Source organism: Telmatherina bonti, assembly GCF_933228915.1.
Source record: "Telmatherina bonti genome assembly, chromosome: 15".
Lineage (NCBI taxonomy): Eukaryota > Metazoa > Chordata > Actinopteri > Atheriniformes > Telmatherinidae > Telmatherina > Telmatherina bonti.
In genome coordinates, this window is record NC_136613.1 from 20,205,320 (window position 1) to 20,231,457 (window position 26,138).

Consider the following 26,138-nt stretch of genomic DNA (forward strand, 5'->3'; position numbering starts at 1 on the left):
CAGAGATTACCAGAATTGAAGGAGTGAACTGGAGACACACGTTCAAACATGCAGCTTTATGAAATTATCATCAGGTATTTTGCTTTACAAAGCCATTTACATGATCAGCTATACCGACTGATTACATATAAATTGTCATCAAATAAAACATGATGTTTCTCTGACTAAAGGTGACACACAACCAATCATGCAAAGCATTAAGAGTCGAACACTATAAGTCAAATAATATGATGGATCCACGATGCCATGTTGTATTACATGTTTCCCATTTTTATGACGAGGGATGTTTGTTTTCAGTCTTGTTGCTACACCTTCTATCATGAACATGTTAATGAATCAGAGAGGTTGTGTGACCCTGAGAGCCCGACAGGTTCTTTTGACATGACCAATTTGATGTGAAAAATTATGTTTAACCCTCACACATGAGGACAGATTTATGAACCACTGTGCATGCTGCAGGAGCGACGACATGCTGGTGGACATTAGATGGATAATCTGTGGAGACTGACAAATAAACAGCACAGAGATAGACCTGATATCCTTCACTGTGTCTTTCAAGGTGAAACAAGCAAAGGCAGCAAGCAATAGCCCAAACAACCAAATGTTATTCAGGCTTCATCTTCACACTAACAACCTATCACTGATGGTTTTAAAGGTATCACACATTTTGAATCCGATTTGAATAATGTATCATACATGCCTTATTACACAACAGACATTTATCACTGCTGCCCTGTTCTGTGGTGGAATAAATAACCAAGCACCTGCTGCTAACACACCTACATAAACTTTTTTAACAGATGGCTTTTATGCCGCATCTCTCATGAAATTTAAATGTTTTACCACATTTGAAGCTGCAGATCACACGAAGATGATAACCGTTACTGCTGTATAATCTTTCTTATTAGTTAATGTGTATCTCGGTAACATTTTTTATTGAACTACCTTAAAAAACACACAAACAGAACAAAAACCAAACACTGCTTTAAATTTCCAAAGTACAAATAATCTCTTTTCTTTTGGCTGTAAGTCATAAAAACATTTACTTTCAGTAAAAATCTACCAACAATTACCAACGGTTATAATTCATTTGAAGGGGTAAAAATGAAAAAAACATAAAAATCCTCATGTCAAAGAGTTGCAGATGATACATACCTTCTTCGGTGAAAAGGTCTGATGCTGCTTCACATCAAACTGCTGCAGACTAATTTAGCCATCTATCTAGATTAATAATTTACCAGTAAACTGATCCACAGTTGTGTTAAATATTCAGGTGGCAGATGTAGCCACTCATAATGGTGGCTGATATGAAGCATCTTAGGTTGCAGGCAGGTAACCAGGAAGTTCATGATAGTTACTAGGTCATGTGACCCGTGCTCCTCTCCCTTTAGTACATTATGTTCTTTAAATTCAGCTGCTGCATCATCACACGGCACGAGTTTGGCCACATGATTAATATAAGAAGAAGAGCACTGTGTGTGTAAAACTACACTGTTCTACCTGAAAAACCACTGCAACTCCATACTGCTGTTTCACAGATATCAAAGCCTCAGGGATCCAATAAAGAGAAGAAAAGTTGCATGAGTTGGAAAAAGCTTAAATATATCCCATCTTTTTTTCCAACAAGAGTACAATTTTAGAAAATGCTTTCATGGATTTTATTTCTGTTGTGCTTTGCTTTGAAACTAAAAAAATTATATTGTAACACAATTTGAAAAAAAATAATGAAAGGAATCTAAGTGTAAAGTAAGAAAATGATCAAAAGTTAGGACTGTTCCTTTTAGCACATTATTTATGTTGTATTTCCAAATGAAAGATATCCTCAGAGGTACAACACTGATTCCACAGGTGTGGGTCAAGGTTTCAATAAAAATGGTCAGAATGATTGGCTATATGAAAAAGATAAGAAAGCGAAAGTCTAACATGGGTTCAATAGAAGACTTTCATCTAATCATCTTAATTACTTGCCAATTCTTCCATAACTATAAAAAATATTTTTTTAAAAAGTGTAAAACGGGCTTTTAAATCTTCAGCTGGTCTGGTCTTAATCTGTGGGCATCTAAACAAGGCCACAACAAGACTTGTGCTGAGAGGCTCCTCTGTTGTTGCAATTTCATGGAGATTTCTAAGAACAGAAAACCATTGACCAAAACTGTACGTCAATTTTATCCATTCATAAAGACTCCCAATTATGATATGTTTGTGTTACTGCCAAGAAGCATAAAAGCAGCCTAAACACTGCTCTTCAGGTGGACAGTCTAGTGAAGTGCAGCTTAAGAACTGGACACCACTGGTCCTCGATGACAGGGTTCAGGTTACCCTTTGTTTCTCATACTGCATGACTGAAAGACAGAAGTATCTGGCTATTCGAAAAGCTGGTCAGTGATGTGCAATCCTGGCACGTGTATTGTAAAAACTACAAAGATAATCACTCTTTAAAAAGTTTTTTTCGTATGAATGTTTTATCTTTATATGATACATTTCATTTATGTCCCTCGTTTGCTTACAAAAGTAATGAAAAATTGTAATAATGTAAAAATATATGCATTCTTACCGTAAATTCTTCATTAAAAATACCTATCTAAAAAGTTACTTACTTGAGTAAAAATATACAAAATTAAATATTTACTTTGATTAAAAGTTACTTCGTTACTTTCAATTACTTGATATAAACAAAGGACAAGTCCTAAATCTTATCCATAACTGTTTTTAATAAACTTTAAGACAATGAGAATTACACGCCCACAAACCGGACATGTCTGCGCATTTTCCTGTCAGTCGAATGTGACCGAAGTATATGAGCAGCAGAGAATGACAATCTGTCACATCCGGCATAATGCCTGTTCTCTGTATTTTTTTTTTTTTTACTCAGTTTTTTTTACTAGTTGTGTAGAAACGTACTTGAGTAAAAGTAAAATTACCCATTAAAAAAAAATACTTAAAAATGACAAAATGACAAAAACTACTCAGTAACAGTACTGTGAGTAAATGTAATTTGTTACTTTCCACCTCTGCTTTACAAGACATCAGGATTTTACGTATATCTAAATAAGTAAAAGTTTCAGCTCTTTGGTGACAGCTGCAGATAATATGACAAGCTGCAGAGGATCTTTGTCACAACAAAACTGTGTGAAGTAAAAGTGAGTAATCTTATTTTCTGCTTCCATCAAACTCATGCAGTTCTACTCTTTCTGATAAACCCTCATGGGAACGCCACTTGGTAAACCTTTGGTAAATCTTCAGAGAGAAAGGGGGGGAAAGAGAGAGGGAAAGAGAGAGAGAGAGAGAGTGAGCTATAATCCCTTTTAAGGGGATATAAAGAGGCTTTGCAATAAACCTCCACCAGCAACAAGCAAGGCCTGCAGCACTGCACCCTTGTTCTCACCCTGGATGACCTCACATAACCATGGACAGATGCTTTTTTTCCCCCTCCCCCTCCTAATTACTAATTAACTAATTACTTAGTCAATCACTAATTCAGAAAGAAAGGGCAAGCATAATCATGATCAATTTTTAAAACCACATTTATCAATTAATCTCTGTCATTTTTGTTTTTTTGACAAACACTAAAGTACAGTGCCACGGTGATGTGATGCAGAAAATAACTTCACATGACAGAGTTACTGATTCTGTAAATGCAATAAAACTGCATTAGAGGCAATATTTCAGCTCCATTCTTCAGTATATTAGTGCAGATAGTCTCAAAGCAAAAACTTTTCCTATAGGAATGAAGTATTTTTCAGTCTTGCACCATATTGACTGTTTCAGTTCATGTGAAATATTAACAGACTGTTGAAATTTCAAGACAATGAAAAATATGTACCATCAGAAATCTTTAATAATTGTATTTTTTAAACCACTGAGCAGAGAAGTTTGTGTGCATGTAGAACAATGTTACTCAGCTCAGTCCTATGAGAGCCGTAATCCAGGATCTACCGGTGGTCCTGCTACAACGAGTCAGGTGTGTTGGAGCATGGATACATAGAAAGCCTGCTGGATTGCAGCCTACTCAACTATTTTGAGTACCCCTGATTTACTGACAACTGGAGTCAGGGCAAATAGTTCATTTTGAATTAAAATTTTGTTTTAGTGGTAGGGGGGGAGATTTAATAGTTATTCACCAATAGAAGATTGGGGATTTCAGGACAGAAGCAGTCTTAGCTTTGCTGCCTCACAAAACATTTCCTTAACTGATTTTTTGGGATGAAACCTAGATCTCATCATTATTGTCCCTTTTCGACATTTTCCCTTAAATCCCCTAAATCATGTCAAAATAAAAATAAAGGTGGAAAAAGCCAGTCTGCCATTGCTGTTAATGTGCAGAGAACAACTTAACAAAACAGCAACAACACTTCCAAGTGTAAAATTTCACTTTGATATTAACAAACTAAAAGTGTAGAATTCTAAGCAAACCAGAGGTTAGGGATTTCTTACCTGGACATTGCTGCTGTCGAACTTCCATCTGCAACATCTGTAACACAGACGGATGTCAGTCATCAGAGGGACTTGTTCTCTTCAACTGATTTAACTTCCGGCTCAGATTCATAAAATTAAAAATATAGATTGGATTAACTGTGTTACCGTCCATAGCAACATATCCAATGTAGTCTGCTTGGTAAAGAAGGTAAATTATTAACAGACACCCGAGTGTGTTGTCCTACAGACCGGAAGTGGTATTAACTGACCGATTACTATGACCTTATATGGTCTTTGATAGTCTGTTTGCGTTGCAGTGGTAAAATCTACCTGCACAGGGGGCAATGGAGGAAACGTCCAGGGATGCCTGCTGGACAATCGCATGCAACACCAACATCGTACAGTCTGGACCTTGTTGCTGGGCCTCGGTGGTTTTCCTCTGGGTAAAATGTCCCCACAGACCCGCACGCTACACCATTTTCCCTCTTTCTGCCTAATTGGCAGAAAACAGGCTTTGTGCTGCAACTGGTCATTATAGAAAGGGCCTCCCCTGTTTATGAAGTCCAAACCAATTATCCTGCAAATGCTCAGTCACATGGCAGTGAAACCTCTCTCAGATGAGCCTGATCTTCACGTAGAGAAATTATTTAAAAAAAAAAAAAAAAAAATACAACTTAGTGCTCTACCAAGTGACAGCCAACACAGACATGCATACACATGTATCAGTTTAACTAGTCCATTTTTCAAAAATAAATAAATAAAAATTGCTCATTGGGTGATTAGTTTGCAGGCCAATATGAACATGTTCCCAAATTTGAGCCCCAACAAATGGGACCCTTTGTGAACAGTTACATGACAGCCCTACATCTTCAAGCTGCAGAATATTTTAATTTAACCTAAATGAAACACTTATGGAGTTTAAACAAAAGGAAATAGCTTTTTTTTTTTTTTTTTTTTTTAATTTTTATTACTCTCATCAGTATTCATTTTAGACTAACCAGAAAGAAATTCAGTAACATCTTCCAAAAATAATGGGTAGGAAAAAAATATGGCCCCCTTTTTTGGGTGAAAACAGTTGAGTCTTTTTTTCCCCCAGTATTTATGCAAAACAACAACAACAACAAAAGAAACACATTAATGTGCTTATATTTTATTCACATATTTTACATTTTGCATTAAATGTCCAAGCCATACTTCCTGGTCAAACTCAGAAAGTTTGAGTCAGCACCTACAGTAATGTACTGTATTCTCTTTTCGTTCATACAGGAGAACACACAGAAGCTTTCAGTTACAATTTACACCCAGTACTCATTGGCTATTTGGTTGCGGTCATTTACAGAGTGGGTACTGCAAAAATGAAGAAAAAGGAGAAACCTGGTGAACAGAAAAGCAGCATGCATGAAGTCAAAAGAAAGTTTTCTCAAGTGCTGGCTTGCTCTTAGAGAATTCCACAATGAAGCACAATGTGGCCCAGTATTTCAAACTGCAGGGATACATCAGCTGTATGCTGTTTTATTACTCTGAGAAGTTAATCTTTGCAGGCACAACTGAATGAAATTTCCCCTATTCCAGAAAGAAAGATGATAATCAGAAAATCAAGTTGTTAAGACACTTAAATAATGGTTGCTTAAAGGATGTCATGCACAGTGTATAACGGATACGCAAGTCTGATAATCCTGAAATGTCAGAATGCAACTATAAATCTAGATGATGAGTAAGAGATATTTTTAATGAATTAATTTGTACTGTAGTTATGACTTGATAAACGGATGAAGAGAGGAAAAAAAACTTTGCTGACAGCATAGAAAGATCAATGATTGGTACTGCCATCTCTTCTCAAAACCAACTTGTTTCATATCTGAGCAAATACTGTGAAAAACCTGATGCAATGTTTGCTCTCACCAGCACACAACTTGTCAATGCAGCAGGACACCCAGTCTGTGCAGTGACATTTTATTAAAAAAAATAATAGTAACACAATAAATGTATTTGTGGATCAGGGACAATGAAGCTGAGTCTATTCACAGACAGCCTGTAGCTGTCTTAAAGATGCCATTTGAGTTTATTCTTCATATCCATCCAAACGCAATAAGCTCTGAAAACACAGGACTATAGAAGCTGTAGTGGGCTCAACCACTTACCCTCTTATATATTAAAGTGAGTCTGAGTCAACATTCCCAGCCATCCACTGTAAACTCAAAGCACAACCTTAGAAAAAAAACAGAAACAAAAAAATTCCCACAGAGTTAAAATTATTTACTTGGAACTATGAACAGCAGCATTTATTTAAATATCTAAAATGTATTTTAAACATCAAAAACAAAAGAAACAAATTCCTGAGGATGGATTGCAACTACACCCAAAAGATATTTTGCTTGTTGGCAAAAGAAAAAAATCTCTAGTGTGTTAATGTTCTGCCTACCATCACATTTCAGCAGACAATGAGTGCAGATTGCAAAAATATCGCTACACTCATCAGGAGCTTGAAACTCATGCCAGCACAGCAGAGCACATTTCGATAAATAAAGGGGATATGCATTAACATCACAAATGTTGCAAAAGTCATCAAACTGCAGAGAATCTTCAGTGCTCCGTACATATATATACTTTTTATTGGGGGGGGGGGGGGGAGATGGGGGGGGGGGTTTAAACCCAATAAATAAGTAAGGCAGGGTTTTTCAGCCTGCTCCAAGCCAACTGAATTTCTGAAAGGACTTATTTTTATTTTACTTAGACCTCATCAAATTCTGTTTTTTTTTTTCCTGTTGAAAACCACACTAATAATCACTTGAACACGCGCACACATGCACGCACACACACACACGCACCTGTTAATCTTTTAAGCATGACTTTACACCTAACTTCACATTAACCAAAGCTGTGGCAAATATCCTCACCAGATGTTTGTGCTTATCATGTTAAAAGTTCCCAAATATTTTAATAAAGGCAGACACAAGCCAGGAAATAAAAAGAAAAAAATCTCCATCTTGGATTGTGTGTTTCTTTCTGTTAATTAGTGGACTTTGGAAGATTTTAGAGTCCATTATAGTGCGGTCCCCAACGCTTGTTGATATGATCAAAGGTGTGAGAAACCCACTGTTGCTCCAACACTCGATACCTCTCTTCACACAAGAACAGAGGCTTGCCACGGCTGGAGAAAAGAGGAAAACAATGGTGAGAGTGGTTTATTCACAATCAAGTACATTGATTCAATGAATCAATGTACTTTTAAAGGTAAATTGATTCTTTAAACATTTTTAACCGTTTGTTTTTTTCTCTTTAGAAGTGACAAGGACAGACAGTATAAGGATGTTCGGTAGTGTAGTGAGAAGCCAAACTAAGATGGTTTGAGGGATAGTGAATATATCAGGAGAAAAGAGGGAAGTACCAGACAAGACACTAAAGTGGACATTTATGGATGTAGAGAATAAGGGCATGAAGGTAGTTGGTTAAAACAAGAGGATACAGAGGACAGGGTTAGATGAAGGCAGATGATTCGTTGTGATGACCACAGAGGGAAACAGCCAAAAAGGAAAACATTTGTCTTCTAACATAAAAAAATTGATATAAAACAAATATTGACTTTAAAATTACTTAAATTACATATAAAAAACTCTGGGTAACATAGTAATGTGATATATTTATATTCTTCTAACACATAAAAATGATTGCGAGACAAGTGGTGGATGTGATTAGTACACACAATTAAAAAATTAAACACTACATTGTCACAATAATACGTTTAAGTTTATGAGTGTTATAAAAATTTCACAAGCATGCAATATCTAGTCGTAATCTAAAATAGATCTTGTCTTAACATTTAACTTTTGAAATCATCATGTTTTTCTAGGGTGGTAGTGACATGCTTCTGCAACTGCCAACATGACCCCAAAACATAAAAAGCTATCAACAAATGAGAAGGCTTAATTTAAAGTATAAACAGATTTAAAATATCTTAATATGTCACTATAGAGCTCATACCGTAAATCACGATCCTCTTCTCCGTGAGCATCGAGGTAAACAGAGCCCCACAGACAGAAACGATGTCCACGAATGATGATGATGACTGAGGCATTTATCAGTAGAAATATGCCTGTAGCTGCACCACAATGTTGAGAGTGCTGCAAAGAGACAAGTAACAAATAAGCTTTGAAAAAGAAACAACAGTCACACACAGCTTTGTGAAGCCAGCTTAAAGTGCTTTAGACTTCATGTCATTTTGCAAGACAACATGACAATTTACACCAACATTAGCCTTCACATAGTCTGCTTTAGAATTCCCCTGATACAGCAAGCTGAGCACTACTTGTTTCTCTGTGATTCTAATCTCAACCAAGGCTACCAAGACTGCTGCCCACTTAGCTCTGATAAACTGACTTAACCTTGGCACCACTCACCATTTGTTGTCAGAACAGAGAATCAGATTTCATGGACACTTTAAAAAATCATTAAAACATATAGCAAGGCTTTAGTAATTTTGTGGAACTTACCAAAACACATTCACAGACACCCTGTTGCTTGCAGCATACACCTTTGAGACAAACGAAAGCGCCACAAACGAGGCAGAGTGCAGGGTCTTTTGGCACCTTTTTGCAGGCTGTGCAGGCCTTTCTGTGATAGTACTGGAAGATGATATTGTAATTGTCAGGTAGCTGAAGAAGGCGAGGTGCTGCCCACTGAGGATCTTGGACCAGCAAGGTCTAGAGAGGACCAGACAGACAGAAAAATATAAAGGAACAGCTTCTCAATGACCGCACAATCACTGGGTACGAGCAAAGAATCCATTTTATTCTGTACTCATTAAAAGCATACTCTGGTAGGAGGTGTGCTTGATTAACTATAGTTCTGTATGAATGTCTAGAAACTTTTTCAACTTTCACAGAGTAAATCCAGCCAAAATCTTCACCTTAGTTTTTATAGTGTCCTTCACTGGGATAATAATAATAATAAAAAAAAAAAAATCTCCCTTGTTAATGATTGTCAGTTCAATATAAAGTGATATACAAGACACTTCATGTTTTCACCAAATGATATACAACACCAAAGATTAATGCAGGATGAAACAATGAGGGCATATGATATGTGGTCAGCTGTGCAGTTACTTTATTAAAAAGACAGCAGGAGAACCGCAGCAGCTACAGACCTTATCCACCAAGGCTGAACTTAAATGCAGCTACAGACCTTATCCACCAAGGCTGAACTTAAATTCAGATTGTAAAAAGCATTTCACATTTTAGAGTCAATCTTGTGCATTAAAATGTGCGCTTTGAATTTGTCAGGGATTCCTCTTTATTTGATAACAAACTTACATGTTTTATATTATGGTAGTGTGTTCGATTTGTACTGGGAAATCAGATTTCCCAAGACCTCAGTGTGAAATAAAACCTGAACGTCCCCTGAAGTCAGAAATCTGACTCAGAAAGTCAAAGCAGACCCAGTAACACAGAGTTTACCTAGTAAAGATGGCTGCCAAACAAATTAAACATACATTTATGTCTAACTGTACTTGTTTAACCGTACATAAAATACAGTTAAAGGTAGCACTCTGTAACTTCTATAAATAAGTCTATAAAATGTGTGCATGTCTAACACACTAAATAAAAGTGTTAGCTGTCTCAACTTGGTCAAAGTGAATGCTCTCAACTCGGTTATTACGTCATTCACAGTTTCTACTTTCAACCTCCAAGTCAAACCGAACACAGCAATAATGCACAATGCTCTTTAACTAAATCAAATTCCTAAACATACCAGTGATTGCTCAGCATGCATCTGACAAAGTCCTGTGACCTCAGTGCACCACTGTGTCACCAAGTCAAAGGCGTTGACAGGCCACTCCAGACATGAGGCACTGTGCACGGTGTTGGAAGGCTGAAGGGCTGAGGGTAGTAGCCCCAAGCACACAGACAAGGATGAAAACTCCTCCTCCTCCTCCTGTGGGGGAAAAAAAGACAAGTCAGTGAACTCACTCTTTGATGTGGCCAAAAGCTGGAAATGACTAATGGCTGGGTCATTTCAGAGGATTTGCAGAAGCATCAATCTCTACAAATAAAATCCATGTAATTATGAGAAATCAAAATAACATAAAAAGATGTGGACATTCTAGTTACACGTGAACAGAGGTAAAGATATTCATGATCAAATATACCTGGCAGCCAGTTAGGTTTTCACCATAGAGGTGATGCTGCAGAAGGCAGGAGAGGCGAAGGAAGGGCAGGCAGAACTGCTGGAGGCTGAACTCGATAGACTGTGGGGACCACACACTAGAGCTGAGCTGGAAAGGGAAACAGCAGCAACACCTGATCAATAACCAGCTAGCAGCTCACTGATAATACAGTGATGCATATCTCCTCTGGAGATTTGTAAAGATTTTAGATCATTGCCTCTCAGGGTAATGACCAATTTATAGTTGAAGAGGAAATTAACAAAATAAAGGCAAGAGCGCATGATCCTCACAGCAGTTAACTCTGAAGGGCTAAAGGTCATCTGAGGGACTCACCATGGTTGTTTCTTCAGCATTCACCTTGTAAACACTCTTGTCCTTCGAGAGTTCACTGATTACATAACTGAGCAAAGCTTCAACACACTTCTCTGAATTTCCAACATTCTGTGGCAGAAAATAAAGAACAAAACTTTAAAAGGTTAACAAGACATCAAAAAGAAAAAGATTTCTACTTCACTGTAACCATCTCTGACAACTACTAGACAAAGCAGAACTTAAATCCATTTACTTTCCCCCCACACTGTTAGTTTGTCCATGGTCTTACAGTTCTTCAACTATTGATATAGAGCGGAAGGGAAAGTAAGTAAGTGTTATATAAACTCCAGCCAATAAAGACATTGATCATTTAAGCTTATTCTATAGACTTCGAATGTTTGCACAATGAAAATGATGTACTTCAGATACAACAGTCCTGCTAGGTATAACAAGGACTGCAACACAAAATGGCTCATGTAGAATCAAACCGCCGCAATTATTTAATAATATCTGATATTCAAAAGAGATGTTATTGTGTGTTCTGGTGGAAATTTTACAGATTTGTGTTGTATTTTATATAGACAAAAAGTCTGCAAGCACTCATCAATCTGAGGGCGGTAGAATTAAAACAGCAGCCTTATCTGCTCTGGTGTCCTTTGTCATAGATTTATAGAGGGGGATTTAAAGTCTTCTGATTTCCTTCCTCTGGGCTCTGATCTTCCTTCAGACTACATTGTTTTCACTTTAATTACAAAAGCATTCAAGCACATTTTGGATGCTGTTCATGATGTGTCTCTAAAATCCATATTATAGGCAGCATGTGAGCACCTCTGTATGCGATTGTGCAGCATTAAGCTACTAATTCACACTTCCATTACTGATGGGAAAATCTCAAACAAGAAGCTTTTAGTCGTTTGTCTTTTGCCATTAAAGCCAGACTCCCACTAATGTAATAGTAGCAGTTTGTGACAGATAGCCAATCAATGCAACACTCTACAACAATAACGCATTTCAGATAATGAAGATGTATATTGTCAACAGTGGAGGTTGTACAAATGTTCTACACCATGCTGTAAGCTGAATGTTAATATGGGAGGTGATTAACAAGAAGCATGATTTTGCTTTACCTTCTTCAGAGCTCCAGAGGTGACCCAGGCCTGCCTTTCCTCAGAGCTGAACTTTGTTGATAGCGCGGCCAAAGCCTGAGTGAACTGCAGGTTATACAACATCTTGACCACACAGGTAAAGTGCTCTGAGCGGAGACAGAAGGTTACACCATGAATATGAGCTGTTGTGTATGAAGTTATAATCTTATGCCTTCAAAATTGCCAACTGAGGGAGGGCAGCTATTAACACATAGTGTTTGATCCCTTTGTTTAGCTTTAAGTGCTTCAGTAAAAAGTGTCCACAACAAACTTTTCAGTTGAAAAATGCAGCCTAGGAGAAGCTGGGTTAGCGCACAAAAAAGCAAACAATAAAGTGTAATCCCACTTGGAACAAATTGCGCCAATACACTTTCTGTAAGGGAGCACAGGCCTAGTATACGTCCTCGTTTATCATGCATTATTGATTCAAATGTGTCAGTTACTAAGTAAAATCATAAAAACTGATCATCCCACGCCTAATTTTTTTGTTATTTTATTTTTATCTGAGAAACATTTTACCCTTTTGGACCACACTTTAAGCCCTACAAAGACCAAAGTAAAATCTACCAGCAGAACTTTCCTGCTGGTAAAAAAGGGGTTGTGTACATGTTCCAAACATCCCTGCCAATAGTTTATCTTCAATGAAATAATCTTCCAGCTGGGTGTTCAGGAGTCAAAGGAGTCTCACCCCTTGCATCATCAGGGTTGTGTCTTCCTGATTCTCAAATAGCTACAGGATCAAAGATAAGACAAGTGGAATATATCTTGCCGGCACTTAACCTTGATTACAACAGAAAATGAGGCCAAACTTCTGAAACAGCCACTGAGATGGCCCTTACTCTGTAGTGGGGTCATGACGCTGTGAGAGTAACTGTACCTTTACGCAGAGGCTGTGGCATAGTTAGCACAAATATAATGAGGAGGGAAGGGACATCTCTGAACAGCATGGGGACCTCCGGTCTCTCTTCATCAAAGTCCCTGTTAAAAAAAAAAAAAAAAAGAGAGAGAGAGAAAAAGAAGAAACCAGAGCCCTTTAATATATAGAATTGTACTGTATATATTGCGTGCAATGTCAGCATAGTAAGGAGACCAAGTCATTTATAAAATCACCATAAGATGACTAATTCATGCAGTTAATACATTTTTCTACTTCTCTCAGAAAAGTTTAACCACCATTGTAAATACAGCACTATTTCTACTTTACACAGGACCTTTCCAGACATGCACCTTACTACTTCAGCATGATAAGTGAACATGTCTATTTTGTAGCTTGCTGTCTGTGTGCACATGTCCCAAACACATGTGCAAACTATTAGAAAAAAAGGATATCCAATATAAAATCTATCTACAGCTTAAGGTTTTGTAGAATTATAGTCACACAACTATTCTTGCCTTTGAGACTAATGGATAATGATAACCCATTTAATTTCTCTCATTTACTACCATCTCAATGTAAATGGAGGAATTCCCCCCCCTCATTTTCCCTAATTAACTGGACTCTACACTGCTATATGACATCTACAAAGATGTGTTTTATACTCCCTTCTAAAAGACATTTAATCCCCTTTGCACACACACAAAAAAAATCACTTTATAATTATTAAGCTATGGGGAAAAATTAAAGGAAAAATTATATTCCACAACAAAACAAAAGGTTGAATCAACACTCCCTCCAAGTCTATTTTAATTTTTCATTATGATAGGTGCACAACAATGAAGATTTATCCAGAAATGCCCTTCAAAAGCATGTTGATAGTTAACATTTATTTAACTTGTTCATGCATGTTTCATTTTATACACTGACCAATTTTAATCACCATCACCTTTGTCAGCACACAGAAAACAAGGTTTGGCCAAAATGTGGGACATAACTGAACCATAAGTGCCCAAATCCCAGTCTATCCCAGCTGCTACTGAGAGAAAGGTCATACAGAGAGACAAATAGCCACTTGTGCCCACACCACCTCCAACCTACAGACAACAAACAACCTAGCAATCATGTTTTTGGGCTGTAGGAGGAAGATGGAGAACCCAGATCAAGTCATTTATAAAATCACCATAAGATGACTAATTCATGCAGTTAATACATTTTTCTTCTTCTCTCAGAAAAGTTTAACCACCATGGAGATGGAGAACCCAGATAGAACCCACACATGCACGGAAAGAACATACAAACTCCCCACAAAGCAAACATGAATCCGTTCAACATAAATATAAATCCAGCAGAGCTACATAAAGCATATCTAAATAGGGCTTTTAAATGTAGGACAGCAAAGGTTTTGCACTGTTTGTTATTTCAAATTTACTCATCTAATACCACAGCCTGAAATGACCCACTCCTTTTATCCTCTAACTAACATCCTTAATGCATCCATGGTTACATATTTGCACTGTGTGCCATCTCCATTTACATGTCCTTTGTTCTGTTGATGTTCTAGTCTCCATTTTACACTCGAAAGGCTCCAGGGGTTTTGAACAAGAGGAACTGCTCTTAAAGAATAATACTTCCCATTACAAAACCACTCACCACTTAATTCTTCTGTGCACTGAAAAGAAACCTTAGGGGATAGAGCTTTTAACTCCGAGTGGCGTATATAGTTGTACACCACCATAAAATGCTGCTAGATTCATCAGTAAAATCTCCAATAAGGTATAAGCTGAGAGTGATATTTTTTATCTATGTAAAAATACCTCTCTGTCCTATTAAACTAGACTACATCAGGTCAACTGCCTGAAGGTGTCAATGACAGTGCTCCCTTCTGAAACCTTGCAAAGTATTTTTAAACAGCAAATAGGCCCCATGAGAATACTGTGCGCCTGCGAGCACTTAAATAGTAACAGGTGTAAAAGCTGTCCAATGCAACACTAACAGGGAGGAAAGGATATTTCAGCGAATGATGCTTTGTTAGGTTATAAAACTATAGTTTTTTGGGGTTTTTGGGGGGTGGGGGGTGGGAGGTATCTACCATGTTATTAAATGCTATTTTAGGTTATCATTTGGGATATCTAAACATATTAATATATAAATAGGGTGTTCTTAAATATATAGTAGTCCTTAAAAAAGAAAAGCCAGTGTCAGTGTGAAAGCTCTTTGTATGTATCTTGTTAAATACAGGTTTCTGTTGAAGCCAAGAGGACAGCTGGGAGCTGAGACATTGTGCTGGTGTGGTACTGTTTTTCTCAGTACAGTGAATTTGACAGGGTCGTTTCACTCTCTGCGGAGTGCCCGGTAATTTGCCAGATGCAGCAATTATTGGTATCTATGGAAACCCTGCACAGCCCCTCTTTCTGTTTTTACCTCCTCTTTGTGTGGAGGAAAAACCATTGGGGGCAGGAGGAAATGGTGGCGTTTAGAAACAGGACAAAGTGGCACTCTGACTGCTACTGTTAATGTGAGGGCAAAATAGTGTGAGGCACAAAAGAGACTGGAAAATATGAGTGATGTATGTACATGATTTATATATTTATTGGAAGTGAAGGAACAGAAAGCAGAAAGTCACTCACTCCGACTCTTTATTTTGTGCAACCTGAGTCAACTTCGTCCACGGGTTGTAGGCTGAATCGATGCTGTACAGACGCATGTGCATGGCCAACACATGGAAGAGCTGATCTGAAGGAGGTAACAACAAAACATCTCATTATTACCCTCTAAATGGCTGTACAAGGAACAAAACAGGTGTTAAATGGAGCATCTTCTGTCACAGCAGCAAACAATGTAGATCAAATGATGAAAGCCCTTGAAGTGACTGCAGACTAATGCTCGGCTCAGATAAAACCAGGCCAGGCCAGATGGACTCATGGCTGAGCCCGATAGCCTTGAGCAACTCTTTGGTAAGGCTACACCTGTTCGTTGTGAAACTAATGGAACATGAAGACGGCCCCCTGCGCACACAGAGTCTCCTGTTAACATACAAGCTTCTAACACAAGGACACGTTGAAACCTAAATTATTTTTCTCTGGAACAAAGCTGTTTCACATATAAAATTGATCACATTCTGACTTGGCAGAAAAGGCAGGAAATTAGCTTTTCTGTGAGATGTGAGTAATTGTAACTATTGCCATTTAAGTTGGAAATGAAAAACTATAAAAGCTTTAAACATAAAAAAAAACCATGAATATCATTTCTTTATTTCTTATGTAAATGTGGAACCTTATGTATACCTTGTCTAGTTAACAAAATAAATCTTATCTGATTTAGCTTCTTAACAAATTATGATGCTGTAATACAATGTTCTTGATAGAATCAGCTTCTCATGAACCAGTATCAATACTTGGAGCAACATTGCCCTCCAGTGTTACAAAAAAAAAAAAAACAGAGAAAAGAGAAAGTGACACATCTGTCAGTCTCTGGTTGCATCCCATTTGTCTTCACTACAGCTTGTTTCCTTTCTACCGTCACCCCCTCCCTTTACTAGCAAGTAACCTGAGACACGCGTCCAAAAGGAGGGAGAAAGTGTTTGAGAAATAAAAGGGAGGTGAATCAAATCACGGCTGTCATTCCTAATGTGTTCAAATTTTACACATACGTGTGCACATTCCAAGTTCCAAAAAGAGACATATTTACATTTATTTGTTAGGTCTAGTCAAGTTGAAATAAAATGGTCTGTTTTCTCAACAATAAAAAACAAATGAGAGGAGATTCTTCTTGGTGATGAATGTTGTAGTGGGTGGCATAATTCTAAAAGGGTATCATCAGTTTTCTCTGACACTTGCCACACACCAGCAAATCAGTAACAATAAGGTGTGTTAATCTGCTCTAAGGAAGAAGTTAAGGTGTTTACAAAAGGATATTTTCTTAGTTGGAAATCTACTACCATCTATAAATGCCAGAGGATACTGTCTGGCATGATAAGTCAATAAATAACTGAACTCAAGACGACTTGTTGGATTTATTAGAGACAACACCAACAATCTGAAAACCTAATCAGGTGTCATTCACCCATTCACTTTAGTTTCCTCTAGTTTTAATGTCAATCTATATTCAATTAATATTAGTTTTAATTATTCAATTTATCTACTTTTTACATGGGACTTTTACACATTTGTCATATATGTTCATGAATGCATTTTGGTCTCTGCTCATAATAACATACATTTCCTGCCCTTATAAAAGAAAAAAAAAGTCATTTTTAGGATTGGATTAGTTTGTCACATTAAAGAATGTCAACATTATTTGCTTAATAAATGAGGCAATATGACTGCATGGATATACTGAATAACCATGTTATTCAATCAATAGTTCATTTTCTAGACTTTTTCCTCTGATGGCACAGGCACATTTCAAGATGACAATGTCACAATTGATCAAATTGTGACGACTGGGGCAGAGAATCACACATGGATTGGCCAGGAGAGTCCAGTCGTTAACCCTAGTGAGAATCTCTAAATGTGCTGCAGAAGACTTTATGTAGCAGTCTTACTTTCCCATTATTAATTCCAGATTGTGGTGAAGATTGTGGTGTTATTATTAAACAGATGCTACAAGTGTACAATAATCCAAGTAAAAGGTGGCTGAATAAAATACTGGCCAGGGTAGTGTGTATTGCAGTACATGTACAAACATGTTTATCAGTCATGTAAGAAAATAAGGGATTCAAGTAATAGAATAACTGTTACATACTTACTAGATGCCTTTAAACTCCCTGTGCTGTAGCAGCTACTTTGTCCCTAAGGTTACTTTGATAAAAGGACCATAGGTATTTGAGGTCTGGACTTTATATTTCAGACTTTTCCTCAGTGATGGAAACTGAAAAAAGCTTGTTTTAGTAGTCAACTGTAACCTCATCAGCTGAATGTGCAAAGTGTCTTGTGGGAGGCAGGTTTAGGAACCCAATAGGCTCTCAGTTAGCAAACGTCTGCTTTTTCTTTTAAATCCATTTCCCTAAGAAGACTAAACACTAATGTACTGCAACTGAGCAAATTTGGCAGTCGTCCTTGCTACATGGTTAACATAGCTCCAAACTGGCAAATCTTCAGTGTTAAATCTTTTTTTCAGTCACTCAGGATGACAGGCCATTTCACTGCAGCAGTTATGGTTTAATTAAATAAACAGAAAGTGGGATGTAGTGACAGACCTCTGATCAGATTCACCTTATTCCAAATATCTCTTATTCACATATGTTTTACCCAAAGATTACAGCTTTAACTGTAAATCAATATTCAAATCAGAGTTTTTCCAAGTTAAACATATCTGGTTATCAACCCTTTACTGCCATTTTTCTCCATCAGGATCAAGGTGTAACTTGGAAATTTGCTTGTAAGTCAGACATTTTGTTACATTTAAGCTGATTACAAATGAAGTCACAGCGACACCATTTAAGTCAGCGTTCATGCCATCTGACGATGATACTATATCATACAAAGCTTACATATTTCGATTTACTAAAAATCCACACACTTTAACAGCACTTTGTGTTAAAAAGGAGACAAGACAGATAATTATTACTGAAGGATGGAGACTGTTCACTTGTCCACTGAATGTCTGGACTGCTATCAAGCAGCCACATGCTTTTATCTTGGCAGTAATTGATCACTATAAAATAAATCCAATATGAGGAATCAAAGTAGTAACTACTCACTCAGACATGAGCGTTTGGCAGCTGCACTCGCTCCTCCAGAGCATAGATTTCCTCCCCGATGCACAAGTTCCAACTCCAAGTTGGTCCTGTGGTGACAGAGTTTTTTGTGTGAATATACAGAACAAACTAATATTGAACAGTTTAGTTTGAGTAAATTCAAAACCTAAACAACCTCGAACATGATGACACAATGCTAACTTTTTGAAAATCCTAATTCTATAAAAGGCATTTCGGTAAACTATTAAAAGTGATCGCAACTGTTTTATACAACACAAAGCTATTTTTTAAAACAGTGTAAAAATCAAAGTAAAAATCATGACAACGTCCACTTTTAGCAAAATCTGCAATAAAAGCAAATCATCAGCCACTGTGTGAGATATCCTGCGAAAAAAAAAAACCAAGATAAAAAACTGAATCGTAAGATAAGATAACATTTGATCAGCTGGAAATACTGTTGGTGAAAATAAGTTTGCAGGAGAACAAATGGTTAGCTAATCAGCACCACCAGTAGGACAAACACAGATAAACATGTCTATAGTTTAGAAAAGTACTAAACACACAATACACAACCTGACATAGTCCATCAACATTTATTGTTGTAATACTGACAACAGTATGACAGAATACTAATAATTTTCACTCTATCCATTTTCAGACATCACTCTTTCTCCACAGTCAGAAAACTTATTAAAATCAGTGACAGATCAATAAAATTTCATATTAACCAGGGGTCAATTGTTTTAAAAACATGACATCAACAAACAAAATATTAGACGTTAACCCTTTCACGCATGAATTAATAAAAGAAAATACATTTTTCAAACCACTGAAGTGGTTTATATACAAAAATACCATCTTTATTCATAAAGATGCAAGAAAAAAGCTTGTAAATGCATGAAAGGGTTAATGGAGATAGGCCCCTGCAGCACCCAACAGGTTAAAGCAGGCAAAGAAAATGGATGGATGGTTCTGCTTCTCAACTTTGGCTACATTCAAATGTTTTCACTTGGACAAAGTAACTTCACTTACACATCTGACTGCTGTCCAGTCAGTTGAATCTGCTGCTGCCTCAGCAGGTGAGTCAGACAGGTATAAAAGGAAAGCAAACCTCTACAGCTACACAGCTATTCTGACAAATCTCTTCAAGGGAAGATAGCACTAGTTTGTCTGGAAAGTAAACGTTTGCTAGACTGGCAAAGTAGACAAGTTAAGCATATCTGCAGCTCACCAGGATGTAAATACTTCAGGACATTTTGGAAAGCAATTAAATATCTCTAAAAGAAATGTTTCACTTCATGTTTATTATTTTTTATTTTACTACAAATCCAGCTTCTGTCCTGTTTGTTTAAATGAAATCAGAATATAACCTAAATACCAGGATAGTGGGAGGAACTTGATTGGACTAGATCGTAAAACTTAAAAAATGTTGCACATTCCTTTGTTTTGGTTTGCTTTTAATAGCTACATTTTGCTGGTCTGCAAGGCACCTGCAAGACTCAACTACAAGGTCTTATGGGGAAAAAAAGAAAAAAGAAAAAAAAAATTATTTTTTTTTTTTTTTTTTTTTTTTTTTTTTTTTTTAAAGTGTTTAATAATCACAGATTTGCAATGACCTGCATCTGTTCCAGACCCAGCTGCTAAAGGTGTTTTAAAAAAAAATTTTTGGTTCAGTATTCTTTACAAGATGACTGCTAAGATTGTGAATATGTGCAAGGGAGGGTGCTGGTTTTGGCAGAAATGGCTGTGCTGTGTAACATCATATCCAGCTTGTGGTTATGCAGCATGCCCTTTTCAACTATTTGATTAGGAAGATGAAAGACGTAGCATATCCGAGCCATTTTCTATTCAATGTGCCTATTTTTGCAGCAATTCCACATCAAATAAATGGTAGTGTCAAGGAGTAAGTTACACCATCAGCATAAAAGCTCACACAAAATACAAATTTGTACATAATACTCAATTTAGTTTTTTCTATCTAACTCCAAAACAAGTTTTTTAAACATACAAATTTTTAATTTTACAGATTACAAGAAAATTAAGCTATAACCTTTAACAAAGTAGATAGGTGGTGAGAACAAATAAATATAGCAAAAATAAGACTGATTGGGCCTGAATCATCCTAACTCTGGCCATTCCTTTCTATCGCCCATAGAGGAGGGACAAATTCTTGGGTTTCCTGGGAGAAAAAGCAATTTCACATAGATAATACAGCTACGGTGAAGCTCCATCTGGCTATTGCTGATAAGAGCACCCCTGTGACAGAGGAATTTTCCACTCCTCAGGCAATTTGTGCTGTTCATTGAACTTCAGAAAGCCAACAGGCACCCAAACACTCTTAAGGGATATATTCTGTTTAGGGTGGGGGGCTCAGGGAACTACAACACTGGGTGGGCAAAAGGTCTGGATGGTTACACTACATGAAGGGCTGAATTTTTAGAATGGATTGAGAATAAGAGGCCCCAAGGTGGTTTGGTGGGTCATTTATTTTATCCGTGACGACGTGTTATGATGGTTATGATACAAATGCTGAAGAAAACTGTGTAATTTTACTCTTCTGGTATTTTTTATTTTGTTTTGTGGATAGAAATCCAAGAAAGAATTACAGGCTGGATGAAACAAAATCATCTCAGATGACGAGTGACCTCTAAGGGCACATTCACACCAGGATAGTCTGGGGGACTTGACTGGACAAGGTGAGGAAATCCCAAAATATTTGGCATCTTCCTTTGTTTTGGGTTTGTATTTCAGAGTTGTGTGTTGTTTTTTTTTGCCCTGGTCTTCAAACTCAACTACAACGGATGTGTTTGTTAAGTGTTCAATAACCAAACATGCACTGTTTGCACTGACACAAAACGCTGCCAGAGCTGATGAGAACCTTGCTTGCAGTGCAGTACTCCCTAGTTATTGGTCAGCTTAAAATGAAGTGTTTCTGGATTTCTGGAGCTTCTCCCCAAATTTGTGCAATAAATAAGGGAGAGAAATGGCAAGAAAATTAAACCTATGTTGGCCTTATCATACGCAGACACCATGCGAGCATAAATCCAGCATAATACAACAGAATGAAAAACTTTCAAAAGCACCCAATGAGACACTGTTCTTACCGCGCCACTGAATACATGAAGAGGAAATCATTGTCAGGGGAACCAGGGCTCTTGCCATAATCCATGTATTTTTTCTGGGTGGTGTTCTTGATGTCTTTGATAACCAGCTCCATTTCTTTACTCAAGTTTGACTCCGTCTGGAAATTAAAAGAAAAACACTATTAATTTCCAAGGGAAATTGCTAAGGGGAAAAAATGTTAATGTGTGTCTGGGAAAATAAGAAAAACTTAAATAAAAATTCCAGTTCTGTCAAGACACTAAAAGAAGTAAAGAAGATATGAAGTGTGGTTTCTATGAATGCATGGCTTAAACACAAAAATTCCCATCCAGTAGGCAGTTAAGCAATGGTAAAAGAAGAAAAATAAATGTACTTAAAATAGTTAAGATTGCAAGCATCCTTCGCCGTCAATCGGCTGACCCCCTCCCCAACACCCCATAAGCAAAACTCACTGGAAAAAGAGCCAATTTATCCTGCAGACCCTCCACCTCCTTAACAAGCACACACAATTTCTTGTTTGTGGGTGTGTGCCATGCACCAGCATCTGTGCCGTGCCCAGGGCGACAGGGAAGGACACTGTTGGCAAACTGTCGGCACAGCGGGCAGGTAAATTCACCCTTGTCAACTGAGAAACCCTGGAGTACCTGATCATTCTAGAAAAAGACACATGAAAACAAAATATATTTCAATCATCCAATCCAAACCCAAAAACATACAGAAACTTCTTCATTTCTTCTTTCAATTTCTGAAAATTTGACTTTGCAACACTGAATATAATCTGCTTTTTAACATAATTTTGTACAAAAGGACATAAAAGAAAAAAAAACTCTCACATAAACAACTGTATTAAGAGGGCAGGAGTTCTATTAAAAATGCAAATGATTAATGCATTGTCTTTTGTGTTCTTGAAACCAAGCAATGACTTAATAAGGTCCAGCTTTTTCTTACCCTTAAAGACTCCATGTATGACTTATGGCAATCTATATGCAAAGTGTGTCCACAGGTCTGGACGTAGACACCCCCATCCCATCCTATTGACACAGACTGCAGACAAGAACTCTGCAGAAATCACAAGACCAAAAACACATTAGAACATGGAAAAATATCTTCAGACATCCAACTTGCAGATGCCTATTTTTCTTAATGGCGTTTAGATTTTTAAGGTTCTTTTAGAGTCTGAAATGAATTATGGTAAAAATGTGTTTTATGTTTGTTTTGTTTTGTTTTTTTGCTAAGGTATTCAAAAACTAGTGTATTTTCACTAAAAGAAGGGCATCATATTAGAATTTATATATTTGTTTCATAAATGTATTATCCAAGTCAAACAGTGGTCCATTACTGGTCTATTATAGTGCTGGAAAGGAAAAAATATAAATAGCTGGCAAATAGGTAAATGAAGAAAACAGTCCAAAGCCATTTAAAGGAAAGCTTCTAAAATGCTTTTAACCTTGAAAGTAGAAATGTGTTTTTAAGACATGCTCTGTGGCTAAGAAACAAGACATGCATTAGATGTAGGCAACCACTCAACATCCTACATTTTCTTAAAAGCTTCCACAGATGTAGGAACTTATTTTACTGACAGATCCATAATATAACCATCAATAAGCTTTTTTATTACAAAATACAAATAAAACAGTTAAACAGCTAAATGAAACTGAGAATGTTTAATGCAAATCACATACATCTTTAAAGAACTGTTGCATTAACGTGAGCCTGACATCATGAGCCACACCGCATGTGTCTACTGGGTATATGTGCTCCTCATCAGTCGTGGGTAGATTCTTAGGTTCCTGGCTTTTGCAGCGGTGTCCAAGTACTGAAAAATAATCACAATGACCAGGAGTTTATGATAAAGACTTATCATAAACTATGTTGTCTATTCACACAACCATTTTTCATCTCTATTATAATCTAGACTTCACAACATTCATTCATTCATTCATTCATTTTCTTCCAATCCAATTCAGGGTCGCAGGGAAGCAGGAGCCTATCCCAGCTGACTTTGGGCGACAGGCAGGGTACACCCTGGACAGCTCGCCAGTCCATCGCAAGGCGACTTCACAACATATATAAAGAATTTAGTTTGGTTGTTTAACATTCAATGATAATTAAGTAATTCCTGAAAAATGTTAAGTTTAAAACACGGAAGTCACCAGATCATTTGAGAGGATAATACCGATTGGCAAGTTTCTGTAGCCTTCAAAAGCAGAAATCAGGTTAAGATGGAAAAATTATAAACGTGTTGAACTGAAAGCTGATTTTAGTGGTAGTCTAAAACTTTTTATTCCCAGCACTAAGAGAAAAGAAAGTTAGTGAAGAAGGATGTGATACCACATTTTCTAAAAGGCTTTTGAGAATGAAAAAAAAGAGGATGCTGGCAAATGTTGTACCTGAGGATGCTTGGAGAAGAACTACTAGACCCGTTGGTCGATCCTCAGTGGAGGGTCCACTCTGTCCACAGATCACACAGTCATAGAGAACTTCAGATTCCATAACTTCAGAGGATCCTAAATCCATGGCTGCTTCAGTATCTGGAGATTCTAACAAAAAAAAGGGACAGGGTAGGGATAAGGGGTACTGAAGCTCATCATAATTTGGTGTAGGATACCTCTACCCATGCTAACATTAGATCTTGGGTCACATTGTCAGATAATGTTATGCAAATCAGAGTCACCAGGTTTTGCACAAATATGTGGAGCAGATGTACCGTGAGCTAATACAGTCATTAAAAGTGTCAGAAGTCAATCAATGTGATATATTCAGAAATTTATACAAGTTGTTCAGGTATTTATGCTTTCATTTCAGTTGGTAAATGAATGTAGTTTGTTACAGTTTATATAAAATTAGAAACCATTTTTAAAACAAGTATTGTCACTGGATGTCTCAGACTTTTGGATCCCACTGTACGCACATTAATGCTGACAATACACATGAAAGTTCCTCCTTTTTAGACTCTCATGATATCAGCAGAGCAATACAAATTAATTACTGATGTGAAATTAGTTTTAAATGTTAGGGACTGTGTTCAATTTGAGCAGTAAGCACTGCATGAAAATGTCAAGCTGTGTTAGAAATTGATTTATTGCTTTTTGGAGGAACGTGTTCTCAGGAGAGGTCACTCTGTTCCTGGGGAAATGAAAACTGTCTGCACTGTAAGTCAATGCTAAAGCTTTACCCTCAGGTCACCCAAACGCAGATGGGCCTGCATGCACACACAAACACACATGCATAGGTACAGCAGCAAGCACACTGGGAGCAGCATTAATTTGGAACCTCTTAAAAGTATTGAATGAATACAATACAATAAATTGGTAAATGCACTTGCACTTGTATAGCACTTTTCCAGTCATACTGACCACTCTAAGCACTTTACACTACATGCAACATTCACCCATTCACACACACACACTCAAACCCCAATAGATACATTGGGGGACAATGCAGTGTTTATTGTCTTAACCAAGGATACTTAGGCATATAGTCAGGGAAAGCCTGGAATGAATCATCCAACAATCCAGTTGGTAGATGGCTGCTCTACAGCTGCCCTCAAATAGTTTCAATACCATTAAAACATTGTAAACACTAGTCTTTTAATAGAGAATGTGGGTAATCCTAAAACTATATAACAAAACGAAAGTCAGCAATCACTGGAGCTACAGATTTACAAGGGTTTGCTCTGAAAATTACAATCTGATAAACCATTTCTTATTGCAGGGAAATTTTGGTGAATTTGTTCAAATTTAAGAGTTTTTGAGATGATAAAGCAGAGCAGACTATAATCTGATGTGCGGTGTATTTATGTATGAGATTTTAAATTTTCTAGTTTTTTTCTAAATAATCTACAGAGAAAAGTGCCAGCTTTCATAGAAAAAGATCTCTTAAGAAAAAGCATGAACAACATGGGCATATTGATTGTTAACCATTTTAAACACAGTAACTGGAATACACTGCTGGGGGAAACTGAATAAATGTGTAATTACTAAAAACAGAGCATGACATTTACTTTCATAAAGGGATTTGAACACTGAAATAATATCTTAATAGTCTAAGCAAACAAAAACAAACCATGCATTCCAGCCAGCCACATAAAACCCTAAAAAAAAAAATAAAAAAAAATAGTAGTAGGCACCTCATTTCAGTTGTATTTCAGAGCAAGTGATATAAATCCAGTCTTGATCTTTAAAGTATAGCAACTTGCGTTAGTAGGAAATGTGCAGATAGATGTCATAGCACAGTCCTGCCAGAAGGGCCCAACTAAGCACAGAAGCTATTATTCATTTGCTAACCATGCTGCGTCAAAGTGGTCCCTGAGAGTCCTGCCTACTATTAGTGCTTTGATCTTATGTGCCCTGACTGCCAGCAGGCACCAACACTCCCATAGGATCACCCTATACTCAATTTCTTTTAAAAGGCCCTTAGAGACCA

At 37.1% G+C, this 26,138-nt stretch overlaps 1 protein-coding gene across 4 annotated transcripts in view; it reads right to left on the bottom strand.

Moving 5' to 3' along the window:
- Positions 1 to 5,561: 5,561 nt before the first annotated feature.
- ubr3 (ubiquitin protein ligase E3 component n-recognin 3) overlaps positions 5,562 to 26,138 on the bottom strand; it is a 45,342-nt gene continuing 24,765 nt past the window's right edge. For all 4 annotated transcript variants that reach the window (XM_079253969.1, XM_079253967.1, XM_079253968.1 and 1 more), the window contains 15 exons: positions 24,104 to 24,253; positions 23,396 to 23,529; positions 22,662 to 22,772; positions 22,166 to 22,366; positions 21,716 to 21,852; positions 18,615 to 18,700; positions 15,541 to 15,646; positions 12,914 to 13,014; positions 12,019 to 12,143; positions 10,913 to 11,020; positions 10,562 to 10,687; positions 10,165 to 10,347; positions 8,907 to 9,116; positions 8,398 to 8,537; positions 5,562 to 7,567 (listed from right to left, as the gene is read on the bottom strand). In XM_079253969.1, coding sequence (XP_079110095.1) covers positions 7,450 to 7,567; positions 8,398 to 8,537; positions 8,907 to 9,116; positions 10,165 to 10,347; positions 10,562 to 10,687; positions 10,913 to 11,020; positions 12,019 to 12,143; positions 12,914 to 13,014; positions 15,541 to 15,646; positions 18,615 to 18,700; positions 21,716 to 21,852; positions 22,166 to 22,366; positions 22,662 to 22,772; positions 23,396 to 23,529; positions 24,104 to 24,253 — 2,036 coding nt within the window. In that variant the 3' untranslated portion in view covers positions 5,562 to 7,449. The remainder of the gene's footprint in view (positions 7,568 to 8,397; positions 8,538 to 8,906; positions 9,117 to 10,164; positions 10,348 to 10,561; positions 10,688 to 10,912; positions 11,021 to 12,018; positions 12,144 to 12,913; positions 13,015 to 15,540; positions 15,647 to 18,614; positions 18,701 to 21,715; positions 21,853 to 22,165; positions 22,367 to 22,661; positions 22,773 to 23,395; positions 23,530 to 24,103; positions 24,254 to 26,138) is intronic.